This window comes from Chlamydotis macqueenii, chromosome 1 (assembly GCF_036417535.1).
Source record: "Chlamydotis macqueenii isolate bChlMac1 chromosome 1, bChlMac1.mat, whole genome shotgun sequence".
In the NCBI taxonomy this organism is placed as follows: Eukaryota; Metazoa; Chordata; class Aves; order Otidiformes; family Otididae; genus Chlamydotis; species Chlamydotis macqueenii.
In genome coordinates, this window is record NC_141556.1 from 27,755,737 (window position 1) to 27,775,711 (window position 19,975).

At 35.8% G+C, this 19,975-nt stretch overlaps 1 protein-coding gene across 1 annotated transcript in view; it reads left to right on the top strand.

The window, feature by feature from the left end:
- TFEC (transcription factor EC) overlaps nucleotides 1-19,975 on the top strand; it is a 94,946-nt gene that overhangs the window by 68,926 nt on the left and 6,045 nt on the right. The window contains exons 4-6 of the mRNA XM_086740003.1: nucleotides 11,156-11,270; nucleotides 12,128-12,184; nucleotides 15,234-15,309. Of these exons, the coding sequence (XP_086596129.1) occupies nucleotides 11,156-11,270; nucleotides 12,128-12,184; nucleotides 15,234-15,309 (248 nt within the window). The remainder of the gene's footprint in view (nucleotides 1-11,155; nucleotides 11,271-12,127; nucleotides 12,185-15,233; nucleotides 15,310-19,975) is intronic.

A 19,975-nucleotide genomic window follows, 5' to 3' on the forward strand; every position in this document is an offset into this window, starting at 1 on the left:
TTCAGTTGCAGAGAACTAACAATGAAATGCACAAACTGAGAACACCCCAGTCTGTTTTCTGCAGCTGGAGGTGTCTTTTGCTATCACTGCGACTGTTGTTTTGAATGTCCTACAGATACCAGATGAAGGTTTGTTTTCAGTATTTCACACAATAGAGTAGTTTGAGGCTGAAATGGGCAGCGTACAGCTCTCTTGCCTGCTCTAAGTACTCCAAATAGTTTGCAATTTATCTCATGCTGTAGAAAATGTCTTCGTAGCATAAAGCAGACAATTCTATGGGTCAGGAGAAGAACTGTGGTCTGTTTTTACATAGCTGTAGCACACAAAAGGTGTGCAAAATGCCCAAATAGTTTGGCTCTGTCTCTAACATTATAACATCACAATATCTAATAACCCTTCTCTATTTTGGGGATAGACCTCTCTGGCTGAAGGAAGCCAGAATACTCAAGCTTCATGCAACCGGAGTACATTTTTTCATATATATGAAATGAAGGAGAAGTTCCTTTTTTCCTCTTTGGTTTTCTGTTTTGGAAAGGTAAATACATGTACATGGAAGAAGTATTCTAAAGTATACGGTTGTTTGTATGTACCTCTTACAAACATGATCTTAATCTCAGAGCTTAACACATGTTGAACAACAGTAAGAGAAAAGGATAGAAAAAAACAAGTTTCTCATTCTCCTAATATGCACTCCTCAATAATTCTAAGCTCCTGTGCAGCAGGATCTGCAAGCGAATGCCTGCTGTTTGGGGCCACCAGGCAGATTCTGTCTTGTCCCAAAGCCCTAATGCATGACCCCTGCCACGTGTCTCATGTTGTTGTCTGAATACAGCAATGCAAGACCTGAAGTCCCTAGTAGATGACAGATAATAAAGAAGGCTACATAAAGCTCCTTGGGGTCCTTAACATGTAGGTTATGATCACTTCTGGAGCTAAACTTATGAATTTCTGTCAATGGCATTTGCATAGGTTGAATAAAATACTTGTGAGCTGAGAGGCAAAAATGGTGGCCACTTTGTTCTCCAGGCACAGTCAAACTTCTCACTGCAAGATATAGTTAACTTGTGGAAAACACAAAGATTTCTTAAAGGCCATTTTGAGAAATAAACTCCTGAAAGATATAACTGCTTTTCTTAGCACCTCCTTCTCAATCAGCCAAGGCATTCTATGACTTTTACTATATATGTACAGTAGTTTATGAAGTAGTTAACTATGCATTTATGTTTACACTAGAAATAAACACTTGTGAATATATCTGAAATCAACAGAAAGGAATTCCAATCAAAACAAAACTCTGCATGGTAAATATTAATCTATCTGAACATATTAGATCACAGAAACCAGTACATACCTTCTTGTAATGTACCCAGATACTTAGGTGATATGTGAAATGTAAGAGGACATAATATAAACCATATGATATATATTAAAATACGTAATATAAATACTGCTAATAGAGATGTTAGCATCTATATTTAAGACAAAAAGCCTCATATTCTAATCCTGAAAAAAAAATCTAGTTTTCAGTTGTCCCTCAACCTCATTTTTTTTCACTTTTCTTCTGTTTTTGTGATTACATCAGTTCATTGTTTTTAGAGGAAGAATTTGTATGGTTTGGTATATGCATTTACATGTGGTAGTCAGAGAAACAGAAGTTGTTGGACAGAACTTGGAATTAGTGCATTAGCTGGTGTTATTAGTGAAATAATCTTACTAAAACAGCTAACAGAGCTGTCATTTAATTGTCATCTTTGGGTTTCAGACCCTGGAGGTCAGTGGGGCAGTACTCCTGTGACGTTTGATGACAGTATCACAACCTCACCTCACTTTTGGTCTGTCTCTGTTGTGTTAGTTTTTTAACCAGAAATGCCAAGAACAGCTAAAAACATATAATTAAGAGATAATAACTGAAAGGACAGAACTCTCCTGCAAAAGCCTGATTCTCCAGAAAATTTCTTTGCTTGGTCATATTTGATCAGACATTTATCTAGACAATGGATGTCCACGTATATGATCAGGGCAGGAATGTACTGTAACTGAAAATATGAACAGAGTTCATTTTTCTCTGATGAATAATGAACCAGCTTGATGATCATTATTTGAAGATAAAAAATGAACCAGTTTTCATGCATAATATATAATATGTAATATAATATATCTGAACATTAAGTCCCTGCTTGAGGAATGTGTAATTATGAACAGTGTTAAAGATAAATATAGAAGGAGATACAATTTGTTTAAAGGATAACAAGTCCAAAAAGGGAAGCATTTGCCTTTCTGCTGTTCTCTTTAGATAATAAAAAGAGAAACTGGAGCATTTGGTTATTAGTTATTACTAAAGACCATCTATTTTCAAATATAAGTATTTTGTATTGCAATTACAGAAGAACCTAAAACATTTAGCTGTGAATGGGATATTTCTGTTCCAGACTCTAAAACTAGTATACTGCAACTTTTTTTTGACAGTTGACAGTGAAAACAAATACTTATAAAGCAAAAGAATATCACAGCTTATGTTGTTCAACTTTTTTTCAAGAAACAGAACATTTGCAAAAAAAAAAAAAAAAAGCCAGAGATTAAACCCCAATCTTCTGAGTACAGGACTTGTATTAACCCACAGTATTATGCATCCTGTACTTTTGAATTAGATGAAAAGTCATAATTTACTAAAACATACATTGAAGATACAAGAATTACCCCAGTTTTCCCCTTGTCAAAATTTGGAAACACCTGATATACCAGATATTACTGTTTAGAAATTGGATTTGCAATGACTGGGTTATTATACCCTTGCTGATCAGCTCACCATTTGTCCAAATTCAGTGCACATTTTGAAGTTAAGCTGTGAACTTCAAAGACTGAAAAAAATGTTTGTTTACCTGTCATGAATAAACAGGGAAGGAATGATAAGGAATTAAGGATGTGGTTTTTATGTTTTGTATCTCAGTAACACAAATACTGAACAAACTTTAACTTGATATGTAAAATGAGCTGTGAACAGTGTTCCAAATTTAGATTTCTACATATATGTGCATATATGGAATAATAGTATAAAAACTTAATAAAATCCCTGCTTTGATTTTTTAATTAAAATGAATAAGTAAGAACCACATTGAAATGGATGGATACTAACATATTTTTTTTTTGTGCCTAAGAAGGACAAATAGTCTTATTTTATAAAACTGTTCTTTGAAGTGATGCAATCAGTTAGGTTCATGAGAACGTGATTTAAGTGGGATATATTTAGGGGTGGGAAAGGATAAAGTATTGGGCTAATATTTCACGTGTGAACACTTCATTCTAGATGCAGTCTGAGCAAGCACCAATTTTTACCAAGCACCAAAAGAATTTTTCTCTTGCAGATATAGTACTCAACCTTTCAGGTTAGGCAGCGACATAGTTTCTTCTTGTGACAAGCAAACCAGCACATATTAGGTTTCCCTGTTATTTGAGTTTGCCAAGCCTGTAGGTGCAGTTCAGGCAATCTGACCACATGTAACCAGGCCAATGACCCTCAGAAGTGTCTGTACTGCACGGCTCCTCTGGATGTGTGCCGTACTTCTGTTATGGCAGGAAATACAGGCATGTAGACACTCTGGGTGAGTTGCATGTCTGCAGCTATTAACCCTGGAAAAGAGGGTAGAAAAGGAAGTTTCTGCTGGCAGGACTATTCCTGCAGCTTGCTTCCGACTTGCCCTCTTTTTTACAGAATCTTCTGACCTGTGCAAAATGAAGACTTATGGTAGAGGCAATCTGGTCCTGATCTATGCATTTTCTGGGGGCATCCTGACCCTTCTAATTATACGGTTGGGCTTGTGAATGTGACTGTGAGGAGCTAAGACCCTGGGAGAAATGGCAGCTGGAAAAATGTCTCCACTAACAGGACAGTCCATCCTACTGTGTATTCCCAGGTCCCTCAAGGGAAAACAGGCTAGCTAATGTTGGGGTTTTTTTTTGACCTGTTAGGGCAGTCCAGATGCCTTTGGTGAAAAGCTCTTGCTATCCTAGAGTTTAGCCATTTTATGTAACTATAACATGTAAGGTGTCTGCTCTTTAAAAATGTACATACCCTCCATCACTTCCATGATTAGTGACACCCTTTTGAATGTATGAAGAGCTATTTGCTACTGGAATTAGTCTTTCTAGTTAGTCCTGCGTATCCAGGGTCTGATGATTGTAGCCTTCTTTTATGAATGCATATTGGTAAAATGCAATACAGATTATATAGCAAGTAACTGAACAGGATTCTTTTCAGGTTAAGGGGCAAGCTAAAAAGATGATAAAGATTTTGTTAAAAGAGAAGATATTAATGAAGTGCTTCAAGAATCAATCCTCAACCTCAGTTTATTTAATATTTTCATTAGTGACCTTGGTACAAAAAATACATTTATGCTGATGAAATGTACTGAGGTAGCCAAAGTAAAAAGTATGGCCAATACAAAGGAGGATGAGGATATCATAGAGGAAGAATTATATAACTGTGATGACAGAATAGTATAAATGGAAGGAATGTAATAGTACTGAGTGCAAGATCATTCATTTAAATACTAATAACAGGAATGTCTGCAGTAAGCTGAGAGCTCATTAACTGGAGATGACAGAGAAAGATCTGGTTACATTAGCTGCTCGGAGGATGACTATGAGCCATCAAAATGATGGGACTGTAAAAAGGAGATAAATATGATCTTAGGATCCATCATGAGAGAGATTTCCAAGAGACACAAGGAAGTATCCACTGTGGAATTCACTGGGTGCAAAACTTTTAGAATGCTGTAGACAAATAAGGGTGTCAACCTTTCAGAAAAACTATTCAAAGCAGGAAAGGTAGAGGGAGGCCTGTTAGGACATACCATAGCATGGGAAGTCTGGCTAAAGAAGTATGGCCTGTTCAGCTTAGCAAAACAAAGGCTTAAGGGAGCTCTGGTCACTCACAATAATCACATGGGGATGTTAAACAATGAACTTTGTAAGTTAAAGGAACACAAAATCAGAATAAAATTTGTCTAGGAATGGAAATAAAAAGAAAGATTTTTAACAATAATTTGCTGTCATTCAACTTCTGGAATGTACTCCAAATAAAAGTATTGGACATATGAAACCTAATTGATTTTAGATAGAGCATTATAGATTTATGAAATGGATAGTGTGATGACATGTTAAATGAACCCAACATCCAGGAAAGGCTTTCTAGTCCAGGCTGGGCATTACCACATTCAGCAGAATTTTTAAATTAAAAAAAAAAAATCTATCTGACTTTGGAAGGGGGTTGGGCTGTTATTTTCTAGCTGTGCAACATTGACTCTGATCCTTATAGACTTGAATGTTACTGTAAGACAAACACATCATACAAAGATTAGCCAATATGGAAAAATACTTAAATAATATGTGATCATGTAAGTGAAGACTATTATGACATATAACTGTCTAGGGGTTAAAGGTGAATAGGCAGAGACAACCCATATCCATATATTTTATTATCATGTTAAGAATCCTTCTCTTTCATTCCTGGAAGATATGGAAATATCTTATGCTGTTTGGCATAAGTTGGTATTAGAGACTGCAAATTGTGAACATAGCTGTCCATTGCTAGACATCCATGCAGGTAACAAACCCTTAGTATTTGCTACACAATCCTGCCTGCGTAGCAGTTCAGGCCCAAGTACTGAACATATAACAAGCTCCTCTGGATGAGACCTTTACAGGACTTGTCTTGGACACTGCCAGCAAGCACAAGGTCACAGACTCTTACGAGATGCTGCTGAGCTCGAGCCAGGCACTCGCTCAGGTATTTCAGCTGAAGCTTGCTTTTATAATTGGTCTAAGCTTCAAAGTTGAGCATGTTTCAGGACTGAGCCCCATGAATGGAAATTCTCATGTTCCAGTCTTTGCACACAGGCACTGAAGATCCCATGACACTTCATACAAAAGGAAGAACGTTAACCCTGGTGTCCTTGCCAAATGCTAACTTTGTTAATTACAGTCTGCTTTCTTTAATTCTCCTTGTAGTTTTAATTAGAGATGGTACTATTCTTGTCCTGTATTGCATTGTCACTGGCTATTCCCTCTTAACCATTTGCTGTGTTAAAGGTTGTTAATCTTTTGTCCAAAGCTGGCTGTATTTTAGAAGCAGGAAAACTGGCTAATTATATACTGTTATTTTTAATATGTGTGGGCTAACCCCTTACGAACCACTTGCATCTAAATTCTCAGACACACATATGTAGATAAGTGTATCATGAATTGAAAGGTTAGAAATTATGTGACTTACCAGGACTTCTCAGAACAACACAGGTGTGAACCTGCTCATGACACCTGCAGGATAAATAGATTATTGCCTGGGACTAATGAATTTTCATACCCAAATGTCTGTGTTTCCACATCTCTAAACCAAAAGCAAGAACGTACTTTTGACACAGTGTAATCAGCTGGAGTTTTAAAGTTTCATCAGGTTTGACAGTGCCATATAATTGTAAGATCATCGTTGTACACATATCATACAATTATGCCATTGCAAATGATCTGTACTTTTAGTAAGATTGCATTGAATTTTTGTAAGATTATGTCAATATATGTATTTATCTTGTAATGTAGAACTGGAAGCTATTTGAATCCTTAGTATTACAAAAGCTCTCCCCACTCTACATGACATTGCAAGAAATAAATTACATTATGGTGTACGGAGTTTTAGTGCATATCCAAACAACTACGTATATTTTGACAAACAATTTCAATAATATATTGTGATATACATTTTTTAATTTTGTAACTTAAAAATTAATTATGTCCCCGATGTCTACATTTCTAAAAGAACTTCCTGCTTTGACAGATTAAAAAGGAATCTTTCCTCATGTTGTATCAAAATTGGCCAATTTCTATTTTAAGATTCTTCTCAGTGTTCAGTAATATTAGCAAGGAAATTCCTTGGGATTTTCCAAGCTTGACATCAATGCAAGGCAAATTCAAGTAAAGAGTTTCAACAAAATAGTTTGATTCATTTTTTGTTTACTTTGTATTTTTAAAACTACCCCATAATCTGAAATGTGAATATTTGTCAAGAAAGATCCAGTCTGGTTTGCTTTGTTTTTCTTACGTGATTTTTAAAATAAGAGTTTATTTGGAAATTTTCACATTAGAAGCACAGTGAGGTTTCGTGAAGGAAGGTACATGTGAAAAGTCTGCAACAGTCACCCCAGGCTTTCTTTGGAGTCAATAAGAAGAAACAGAGGTGATTTAGTTCACTCTAACTGTCCAAGACAGGTCAGATTAATCACCTCCTGTTTCTTCTCCTGATCCTGAATCCTGACTTTGAGAATTATTCCTCACATAAATTCATAACAGATTTTTCCCTGTGTCACCATTTCTGTAGGAACACAGTGACTGTCAAAAGTAGTCTAATTTACTGGTGCTTTATATTCACTTGGCCCTACTGTAAGTGTGAAGATGCTGTGCTGGCTGACTGAGAATGAAGACAGTGTCAAAGGGAGATCATCAGTGGCTCTGTCCATAGAGAAACACATTGCAGTGGCCATTACAATGTACCTGAGATTTCTACTAGATGCACAAGAAGAAAGAGGCTGTTGACAGTGCGATTGACACAAGTGCTTTTGTACTGAGAAGAATCACCCAGACAAATGCTGAAGGGAGAAAGCAAACCTAAGTCTGGAAGGGGTGTAGGTAGGAAGAAAATAACTTGTGTGTGTGTGTGTGTGCCCTTTTTACAACCAGATGAGTAAGCTGTTTATTCTGTTGTCTAGTCCTTCAGTACACTGACTGAGGCGATAACAGACTTAAGGAAGGTCAAACCTACCGTTCTCTATTCCCCAAGAGTACCCTACCTATAGATTACTAAAAATGGTCATATTTGTCAGACCTGTGAATGTTTCAATTGAAAAGACAGATTCTGCAGCCCAGAAATTAGTGCTTTCAGATAGGGAAATGAGTGAGAATTTTGTAGGCTCTCTGTGACAGTGCTGCAGAATATGATTATTCTCTGATGTCCCAGTTCTGGAGAATAATTTAGGACAGTTAAGATTAGATCAAAGTTTCTCTTTAATGGTATGGCAGAATGCTGATTTTTACACTCTTAGTGATTAACACATACGTGAATCGTTCTAATTAATAAGGTTATAGGATTGTAGCCATCAGTAGATGAATGACTTGGGTTTGTCTTTCATTTTCATCATACTCACATGGAGTTATGACTCTGGTTTCCTAATGACTGATGAAAATTGCCAAATGATGAGGGGAAAAAAAATGCTGGAGATCATCTGTGTGAAACAAAGATGATATGGGACATTTGGGAAAATATTTCATGCCATTCACTACTCGATGAAGGCATTAGTGCAGCCAGACATAGACTATGGACAGATACTCGCTTGCAGCCCTGGCTGTGTGGGATGACACTGCCCCAGTGGTTCTGCTGATGGAAGGAGGCATATGAACTCTTATCACTCCAGACAATGACGGTTGAGATAGATGGAAGTACCTTCATCAACTGTGTAATCAAATTCAGCTGAAATGCCTACATTTGGCTTTAGGTTTAATTTACTCATCCTCTTTTGAACTCTCACAGACTTCTGAACTTTCAAGTGTGTTGATATAATTTTTTCATTACTAGCTAAGTTGGCCACTCATTACCTTTCCTCTTGGTTTTGGGCCATGTAGTTTGCATTCATACATTTGTGAATAGACTGTAGAAATTTAAATATATTTTGATAATAAATATGAATTATTACTTGAAAATTAGAAGTAATCATTGGTGTATCTCATGTGTTTATGTCAAACTGTGGTTTACAATTCTGATTTTTTTGTGAATGACATTGATAATCTTACAAATTAAAAAGATTTACACCAGTTTCTTGCAAGTTATTGAACTCATGTACATAGCTAGTGAAATATGTAAAATATGATAAATATACATTTATCATTTTTAGATGATTTATTAGATTACATTATTTTTAACGGTTACCATTTCCTAGTATTTCACAAAAACAGTAGCCTAAATCACATAACAGTCTTATCCAAAGTCCACTGGAATTAGTGTAAGAGTCACATTGACTCTCAATTTTTTATATCAGTACTAAATATGAAAATTCTGTTTTCATATCATTTCAATAAGCCAAATTAATTTACATGAATGTAGGAACTCATTAAATATGTGTCTAGAGCTAATATGAGTTCACTCTTGTAATGTAGTTATACTATCCCTGGAACAAAGAAAATGCGAAGTTAAAGCTGCAGTGAATTCTGTAATACTTGTCAGTTTACCACTCAGGAATTAAACAAAGGTGCTTAATGTGTGAATGTGCTTAGTGTTCTAATCCTGCATATTAAACATAACTTGTTCTTGAGTAATACTCAACTGAATTCCAAACATTCTTTAAAAAAGTATTTTCTTTGAGAGATCAAATATGTAAGCAGATTTTCAAAACTGACTTGGTGTTGTGATTTCTAATGTTATTTAAGAATTGTCAGTTCTCCCAAGTAATGAAGTTCTACAAATAACTTTTATTTAAAAATTACCATGTTATTTATGTATATTCCAAAAGAATCCATATTGTTTCCTTTCATTGTGGGTTATACAGCTAGGAGAATTTAACACAAACTTGGTTCTCAGATAATTTAGTAAAGTTATTAGTTAATTTTTAAAAATTATTATTTAAAATAAAACTTATTTACAATTTCAGATTTAATATAAAAATATAGCAAGCACTGTCATGGAAAAATTTCACACTGAGAAACTCATTGGGAAAGTGTCTCCATTCAGAACAACTTGCGGTAAAGCTCACAGTCTCTGCAAGAAAAGGAATTATCAGAATCTTAAAAAAAGCTGGTTCCCAGCAGACCTATAGTTGATGCTGAGGTGATCTGCCTGAAAATTCCAGGGCGTTTCAGGATCCAGGGGTGCAGATCTGTAAAAATATGTTTTCTTGTCTATAAAAATCACTTTTCTTAGATAACTCCTAATTTCCTTTCGTGATTTTCTGTCTCAAGTCAGTAGTTTTACTCACGATTTTCCTCATTTTTTTTTTCACCCACTTTTTACTTGTTTTTTATTTCTTGGCCAAGTGGACCCAGACTCAATATCTGAGTCCTGTATGTTGGTCTCGAAAGAAAAAAAAATGTCTGCATAAACTTTGTATGCATGATAAAATGAAAAAAAAAAAATGTTACTCATTGCCTTAGAAGGCAATAAGAATGCAAATCCTTTTTATGGACGTGGACTTGGACTCTTTTTATACAGCTGTTTTCACATGAACATACAGAAATATAGAAGATCATGATAAATTCTGAAAGGTTGGTGATATGGTCATAGAAACTGAGCAAAGCTTGAACTATTCTTTACTAAACTTCTGCATATTTTACAGTTATTTCACATATGTAAATTATTCAAGTAAAAGTAATATTTGAGTAGTAATCTGGAATCCGTAGAAACATACTTTAGCCTTACTTTTCTTTAAGTGCATTCTATGGATTTATTTAAATAACGTTATATTATATTTTGGAAGGTAATAAGGATAATGGTATACATGATCATATATGTTATGCATGCTAAATAATTAAGTTATGTGGTCTACCCTGACAACAGCACAGTTTCTTTCCTTAAAGCATATTCTTTGATGTTCTGTCCACTCTAATTTTAACTATTGCATCTAACTGGGTCACTGAATCTTTATACTGCTAAACCAGGCACAGTATGAAGTACCAATGCAGAGTTTAGTGATGTGGTTGAAAAAATCACTGGGGAGCAGGTCAAAACCAGCAAGGTTATTTTTACTTGCAACCTAATTCCTGTTTGAAGTGCAGTTGTGGTAATCCTGTTATTGGAAAATACTGTATAGAAGTGATTAAAAAACAGGCACTGAGGGCCGTATCCTGCCATCACTCTGCATCTGAAACCCACAGAAATGGCACTTAGAAAGCTGCTTCTGGAGCAGTGGCAGGCTGTGACCCTTCACTTTCAATTTCACTTAATACTACATAATGGCAAACTTTCCCTTTAGACGCATATACACAGCTGCTTGGAAAGAACACCAGACTCATATTCAAATAAGTTTAGTCTTTATATTATGCTTTTTTTCATCTTTTAAGTCTTTTATTTATTTTAATTTTATTTGTTTTTTCTTATTCTTCTTTTCTCCCCCTACACCTCAAGCTATCTAGCAGCATTTTGGATATATATAACAGTGACCAGGGAATGGCACCAGCTAATATGGGTCTCACAAATGCTTCTTGCCCAGCTAATCTACCAGTAAAAAGGGAACTCACAGGTAAAAGAACTCTAAGATTTCAGTATTTTATAATTTCAACAGTGATGGTGTTTTGCTTAGAAGGTGAATAAATCTTACCTTTGAAATAGATGTCTATAATTAAATTCCTGAGAATTTTGGATATAAAGAAAAGAACAAGGACCAAGAAGAAAAGCTTTCTTTCTGTTCTCCTCTTTAGCAATTCAGAAACCATGTTTGCCCCCTGTTTTTCATGAATATCATGCTTCTAATAAACCGAATTATTTTAGGAAACATAGTGGATTCTTCCACATGTTGGCTCCTGATCAACCGTATAAATAAATTATCATTCATTAAATTTGTTCCACGGTAGAACAAATAGTTCTTTTAAAACCTTACAATAAGGCTATTCAAGGTAAATCTATATTAGTGGATTAAAAACTTTAAAAGTTACATTCATTAATCCAAAGAATGCTAACAACCATGTACAGTTTATTAGTGTCACTCAGAGGAAACAGTGAGTTGGTTCAATATCTTACAAATCTGATTAAACCCTTGCATTATGGGATATACAAATCCATATTCACATTAGTGTATTGTAAGTTCCATCCTGATGTAAAATACAGCAAATTGGAGAAAAATACCCTGCCATAGAATTTCTATGTTCTTAAATAAAAAATATGCAATAAAAAAAATCTTAAGCAACCTGCCAGACTTACTCAAAAATTTAGTACTGGTAGAATATAGTTTTGCTTATGATCTTGTTTAATAATAAAAAGAGTAATGAAGTAAAAAGACTAAAAGGCTGCTCTTCGTGACAAGAGGACATTTTGAAAAGGTGAAAGAAGTATTGGAATTGCAACTTAAGGACTGTTTTAATAAATGTTACTTTCTGTCAGAAGCAGATACAAGAGCAATGGCAAAGGAGAGACAAAAAAAGGATAACCACAATCTCAGTAAGTATAAGTTCAGCTTCTATCTCATTAAAGAGAAGGTATGGGGAATGTAGCTACCACGTCTCAGTTCTTCTAAATCAGCACCTTACCAGGGTCATCAAATTGAATTCAGTCTGCAAACACAGCCAAACACAGAGTTTTCTTCCCTGAAATTAATTTGTCCTTGACTTTTGCCTTTCAAAATACTTAGCATATTGTAATTAATTTCTTTCCATATAATCTCCTGCTGTTATACTTTTATTCTACAGTTGTACATGTATCCTGCACAGTTTACTTCATGTTATCTCTAAGAATTATAGTACAAAACAGACAAGAAAGGAGGCAGATGATGAAAAAAACAACAGTGACAATCTAGAGTCTTCACATCTTATTTACTGAAGCACCCGACAGAGAGGCTGTATCTCTTTACAGATGATGGGAAGGAAAAAAAATTACAGAGGATAGCAGACAACTTCTAAATGTTAGTTAAGGACTTAAAGTTGTGGAAATCGTCTCTCACAAAAGGAGATCAGGGCAGGACTGGATGAGACTCGCGGTGTACTAACTGCTCTGATAGACAAGCCCTTTGACCTCTTTAGGCTGGGAGAGACTTCTGTGTCCTTTATGGAGAACAGTGCAGCCATGAGCAGATGTTAGGCATTTCAGCCCTACAAGAACAATCTTCTGTAGTGTAGGCTTAGAACATAGTGAAATTCATAGTTCAGTGTCTAAATATTAAACTTATAAAAATAAAAAACATTTTGGTTTATCCAGAACAGAAAAAAAATTTTTTTTTTAATTGCTGAAAGAACATTACCTAAAAAAATAGGCAATTCATCCCTCTAAAGAGTAATTTGAAACAAAAAATCTGAAAGATTTTTTTTAAAGTGTTGAATAAAACAATTACATTTTCCAGTTCTCCTTTCCATTTTTTTTTCCAGCAGATATAGCCTGGGAGCTGGACTTGATGATCCTTATGAGTCCCTTCCTACTTGAGATATTCTATGATTCTATTAATTTAATGAACCTAAATTGATAATTAGTTAATAGCCACCATTTATATCTTTGTTCTCTTGTTTATATCTTTGTTCTCTGGCTATTCCATTAATGTTAGAGGGAAGGATAGCTTTACTTGCATGAAGTTACATACCTGGAAGTATACATCCACTGGTACTATGTGCTAGCGACGGCTGTGGACAACTTTCTCTTAGACTTTCCAGAAGGCATCCTCATTTCTGTCTTTATGGTTTTGTTGATTACAGATAGACTATGTAGATTTTTAGGCCTGTTGCTAGCACATCTTCTCTGAAGTGCCAGTGATGCTGCTGCTTGTCTTGTTTGGGCAGGAATGGGGAATTTTTGCTGGACTGGGAAAGCTGGTGGGTGGGAGTTGTCTGGAACTAAGAGAAGGGAAAAGACAGGCACGCACATGCTTTAGGGACTTACCATTGCCTCCGTTGTTTATTTTGGCTTTGAGATCATCATTCCTGAACACAGAAGACATGGATGAGAACTGTCCCTCACCACCAGCAACTGAGCTGAAGGCTGCATGCCAGGGTGATAGCATGCAGACATGCAATATCTCTTCTGATTTGGCTCCAGGTGTATACTTCAGAGCTAAAAATCTCTCTGGGGTTAGCTCTACTCTCTGAAGGCTTGGACTTATTAATGCATTACATGTAAAGGCTTTATTAGTATCATTTACTCTTTGATGAGTACTAGTTTTTTTAGAGCTGTCTGAAAAAAATCAGGGTTTGAAACCTGATTTTTACAAATATTCATGTTTCAGGTTGAATTAAGATTCACATTTTACAGAAATGTTCTTGTACTTCCTCATACCAAGGAGGAACTAGAAAAACATTTATTTTGAAAGAGTGGATTCTCAGTGAAATCAGAAAAAGGGATTCAGATCTAAGAAATGGAAAGCTTTTCTTCTTGTAACAGCAAATGTTTCATCCATTACTAAATGTATTTTGTTTCTGGTTTGTTTTGTTTTGGTTTTTTTTTTAAAACAAAGAATTAAGGGTGTAATTTTTTACAATGCGAGTTGTAGAACACCGGAACAGGTTGCCCAGAGAGGTGGTGGATGCCCCATCCCTGGAAACGTTCAAGGCCAGGCTGGATGAGGCTCTGAGCAACCTGATCTAGTCAGGGATGTCCCTGGTCCTTGCAGGGGGGTTGGAGTAACTTTATTTCCTATATGGCCATCCTGTCAACGCAGTTTAAAAATTAATTTTCTGGTTTGGCTTTGGTATAATTTAGTACTTTAAATGCTATTCATAACTCAAGAGAACACTGGAACTGCAACAGATGTAATTCAGGAAAGTTCTATTGAAATACTTTTCCAAGCTTCAAAATATTCCCCCTGATTCACTAGCATAATCGTTTGGGGGTTGTTTTCAGGAAAAAAACTACAAAAATAGAAAGAAAAAGTACATTGTAAGTGTCCACTTGTAAAGAACATCTTTTCTTTGCCTTGTTTAATAGCCAGTGTTTAGTTGATTACTTTTTGATGAGTCTCTTGCAGAGGTTTTGCGCACTGTAATTATTAAATAAACAACAGCTATTATGCCAATGACTGTATAGTTAATGCACATTCTCTAACTCTTTTTGCTCTGCTGCTATTTTTCCAACATAACTGAAATAGATCTTCTCAGTTGCTATGTGCTTAGGTATGCTGTGTTCTCCTACAAGACCCAGCACATTTGTGCCAATGGGGTGCAAGGGGTCACTTAACTGTACGCTCAGGATAGAGAAAGGACACATAAACATCAGACAAAAAAGAAGTGTTAGCTCACATTTAGGCAACATGGGCCTGTTTCATTCTCTGGGAGTCTACTTGTAAACGAGGGAGAAACCTACAGGTAGGGTGAGATATGGAGATGGTACTAATCACGGAGTTTGTCCTGAGAGTAAGTCAGAGACAGGTGAAAGATAGTGTTGAGACTTCTATTTAAGAAAGAAATTTTCTGTACATTGACTCACTCACTTTTAACTAATTAAAATGTTTTATGTTGAATTTCTCCAATAATATTTCAGGATAACCGTAGCAATTGTTTCTTTTTAACAGTTGAGAGAAGAAGGAGGTATAATATTAATTACCGAATCAAGGAGCTTGGCACACTCATCCCCAAGTCTAATGATCCGTGAGTTCAACAGTCTTTTCTATAATAATGTTTATAGTTTAAACACAGGGAAAAAAAAAAAAAGACAGTTTCATATACTGGCTATAGGGTTGAGTAATGGGATACAAAATCTTCAATGCTGGGTCACTGACTCAGATCAGACTGTTAAAGTAACAAATCTTTGACAGATTTTTGGTGCCTGTTGGGAAAACTCATGTGAAAGGATAATAAAATGAAAGCAATTCCAGGTGTTTAAGAGAGACTGCCACATAAGGGAAAAAAAACCCCAAACCCAAACAAAACCAAAAAGAAGAAAAAAGAAGAAGATAAGCCAAACAACAGAAAATCCAGCTCTGTGTCCCTGGGAGCAACGTGTGGTGTCTCTGGAGAAGGAGGGAATGATGCTTTCAGCCCTTGCCATGGGCCCTCTAGTGGGATAAAACAAAATGCATATTGTCACTGTCTACCCTTTGCCTAAGGAAAAAAAAAAAATCAGCTTAAATGTCTGTAGACTGAGCACTTTTCAAAAGTCCTCTGCTCAGTGCAGGGAAAACAACAGTCTTAAAATGCAAGGATAAAAATAATAATTGCTATAATAATAGCATTTTATACTAATGCATATACTTACAGTAACACAAAATGCATATTGCTTAAACTATACCTGCATTCCCTTAAAGCTTATATTTGTTATCAATGTGAAAAAAGCCACCTCAGTAGGACAGCCTATTGCAGGATTAGCAATAGCAATTCAGTGTGATATTTAATGCTGAACTTTAGTCTTAGATTTTTCATGTTACTCCGGGAAGCCTTAAGACCATGCACTAGCATGATTGTGGCTCACATAAAATTGATTATACAGATTTTGTCTTTATCATTTGCATGTCAATACAGACCTGCATGATACTTCAAATGAAAACATCTATTGATACTTCAGCCTTCTTTTTTTTTCCTTAGGACTAAGAAACTTCTTATTATATTAAGGATTTCTGTAACAATATAATGCTGTGCGAGCCTTACATAAGTACAAGGTTGATCTAACAAGCCACTTGGAGTGAAATCACCAGACAGAAAGTTAGCATACCACATCCATTTTAGATAATTAATGAACTCAGCTCCTTCTACAGCATCCACCCAAGATTAGATAAACGGGCATATTCTTGTTATGAATACAGAATTAGATATTATGACTGAGTTAAAATAAGAAGTGCTTTAAGTACTTAAGTGAAGTTTTGGCCACGTGTGTTCTGCTGCAAACACAGACTGGTAGAAGAGTTTTAATTTTGCTGGTGCATCTTTCAGTACTCAAGACCATTTGGGCAAAGAATTGAAAGATTTCTCATAAAAACAGTGGATGGCACTGTTGGTTTGCGGCTATACAGCAATAATGGAAGCAAGTTATATTGCAATTAGAAATGGGCATGAGGTACAAATTCCAGCTGTAATTTTTTATTGTCTACAGAGGTGTTTCAGTTACATGTTGTGGTCTGGATTCAGGTTTAGTTTATGAATTTATTCAAAACATTAATACCTAGAGGTAATCACTCAAGCTCTTCTTAAAATGGATGATCTGGACCTGTAATTCTGCTCCAGTAAGTGGATGATGGATTTTACTGGCAGGTTTTGGTGTTGTTACCTGATGAAAAAGTTTCAGGTGTAGATCCTGAAGGCATCATCTTTTCTTGTTTTAGTCTGAAAACCTGTGACTGAGTTCAACAGTGTGACAGCCCCAAAGTGGTTTATGTTTACAAAAGCACAAGGTGAACTTGCATGTCTAGCATTTTGAGGACTGCTGTCTTCAAAAGGCTGGTAATCACTACTCCTTTTGAAAACAAGCCTATTTAAAAGCTTTCAAGTTGGTGTTAAGAAAAAAGAGGCACCAAAAGCTATAGGATGTTTTCGAAAAACTAAATTATGTTATAGCTTTGCTGTAGCTTAGTGCCAGGTTAAATTAATCCAAATAAGTGTAAATACATTCTTTTGATATTTGTAGGCAGAACTACGTTAATTTAACCATTTTGTTTTGTTGACTGAGTAGATCAAAATTGTTATTTCTTTCTAGTACAGTCCTGTGCTGCTAAATCATAACTCGGTGTCCTTACCCTCTCTTTCAGTTCTTGCTTGTTCCTTCACAACACCTCACTGTGCCCCCAATCTGCCCTCTTCTTCTTTGAAAGAAAGAGATGTATCATCTCTCACAATACTCTATCTGTAACATTTTGTCACACATAGCATTTTCACCTCATATATTGATTTTAGAAGATTCTTCTTATAGTGGGAACTTAGCTGTAAAATGAGAAACCTTCCTAATGCTTGGACTAATGACAGTGAAGCAAATCAGCCTTTGCATTGAAGAGCAAATGCTACTCTAACTAAGCCATTGTGGTTAGCATGCCTGTCCCAGATGGCTTGCTTCAAGAAGATTACATTCAGACTCAGGAAGTGAAAAGGACATTTTTGATGCTATTTGGAAACCTTTTATGATTTATATTTCTAAGAAGTGGTGTGTGGGGTTTTCATTTCACTTTTGTTTTGTTAGTTATACAGTGTGCTTGTTTGGCTCCTGCAGAGCTTCCGCGGGGACTTTCTTTTGACTGGCTTAAACCCCTGTTCTTTTCACTTTTTTTTTTTTTTTAATTTAATGATGAAAAGTGTGGATTACACTGCTTAAATGAATGGGTGTTTTAAGTTCACTTCATGAGCATTAGAAAACAGAGATAACTATAAGTTGCAAAGATCTTTCACTCCTTTGTTTCATTTTCAATGCTTAGATATCCAAGTGGTAGATGATTCAGAAATGCAAAACAGCTATACAGAATAATTCAAAAACAGAAGTAAAAAAAGGCTTAAAATACTTGGTCATATTTTGCTGAAATGCTCATAACCTGCTCCTTTAAATATGTCTACCTTCCCATTCATGGTTCCTTCGTGTTCAGCCTTTGAGAACCCCATTTTAGGTGGTTAATAGGATTTCACATTGTGATAAAGTCTGGAAATGTCTACACAAGGACTGCTTTATGGTAACTGGACAAGAATTGCCAGAAATACTTAGGAAAAAAAAAATCTTTCCTTTAAGAATTCTAGTCATTTTACAGAGCCAGGATGTTAAGAGAACCACTGAGGATTTGGGCATAAGTACTGGGTTGCTCTCACTCTCTCTCTGCTTTCTGCATCGGCCTGTGTCTGACCTTTTGTTTGTTATCTGGGGACGGACCCGCTAACGGCCAGCACGGCCACGTTTCTTGTAAAGGAAGAGCTTGTGCACACTCATGCTATTATAAAATGGAAACTTGCTGCCCCTTTCAGAAGAATACACTTTGTAATTGCGCTGGTCATCAAAACAAGTACAAAGTCCTTCAAAGTATTTCTTTGAGCAAGCATAGTTTAAAGATAATTTCTCAGAAACAGGGAAAGAAATGATCTGCAAACATAGTTTCTACTTCACAAATATATTTGTTATTAGTAACCGCTCTGTGGCTGGCAAACTCTGTGACTATCACCCTCTTCCAAACTCTGTTTTTGTTAATTAGTTTTAATCTTAAATGATCAGATGCTTGTCCTTCCTACAGGAGTTCAACTCGTGTAAACTAGTGAAGCTCCTTTGACTTAAAAAAAAAGTTGCTTTAATGGAAATGAGCTGAAGATCACTCTCATGGCTATGTTTCTTTTCTACTAAACGAGAAACTCTCCTAGGTGAGAGTTACATGTTTTGATCTGGGCATTTGAGGTCTGCAGAGATTCAGCTGGTAAAGTTAGGAGGAGCTAGGGTTCAGAGACTAGTAAAACACTATGTTTTGTACTTATTTGCTACTTTTCCATGCAAATCATGTGTGGTAGACCTCTGTTATTTAAACTACATAACACATGCGTGGCTTGCTAAAAATTTCAAATTATTGTACCACATGCACACACAAAGACACAATCCTCCTTTGCAGAGGTCATTTCTTGTGACCAGACCTGTAAAACTTCTTACTGCTCTCAACTGACTGGTTTCACGTGTAGAGTTTCCCATGTGTTTCACTACTTACAGGATGAAGCCTGACATACATACAACAAAAATGAAGAGTAAGGAAAAAAAAAAAAGAAATTAATAGATAGTGAAATAGTAAAATGAAAAAAATATTTCCTGCTGTCTCTAAAGACTAGTTGATCTGTATTGAACTTTGTAGGTTCAAAACAGTTATGAATGCAACTGTTTTGGCTGTTTTTAAGAAGCAGTTTCCAATAAAATGACTAACAGCTGCCAGTGGCTGCTCAGTTTTTAAAGATTCTCAAATGGGTTTGTAGGCCTTATCATTTTAAATTTCATCTCTATTTTGTACTGAGCAAGCACAATAAATAAATCTCTAAAAAGCAAACCTCACAATTTCCTAGTGCCACTTTTATCATTTTTCAGATAACTTTATTTGCCCCCAACTTAGAATTCGGTATTTTCAAAGAAGTAACAGAAAACCAATAACTCATCAGAGAATTTCTGAATTCTTCTTATGCACTTGCTATCCCTGAATTTAATCCATCTTCAGATGCTGAGGGGCTTTTTTTCTTCTCATCATAGATGAATCTTCTTGCCTGCCTGCTAAGCAGAGCTAGATGCATTGCAGACTATTGCTATGGAAGCACCTCCTCCATCCTGTTCCCTCTCATTTGTCTTCATCCTCACTAGTTATATTGCTACTCTTCCAACCCTGCA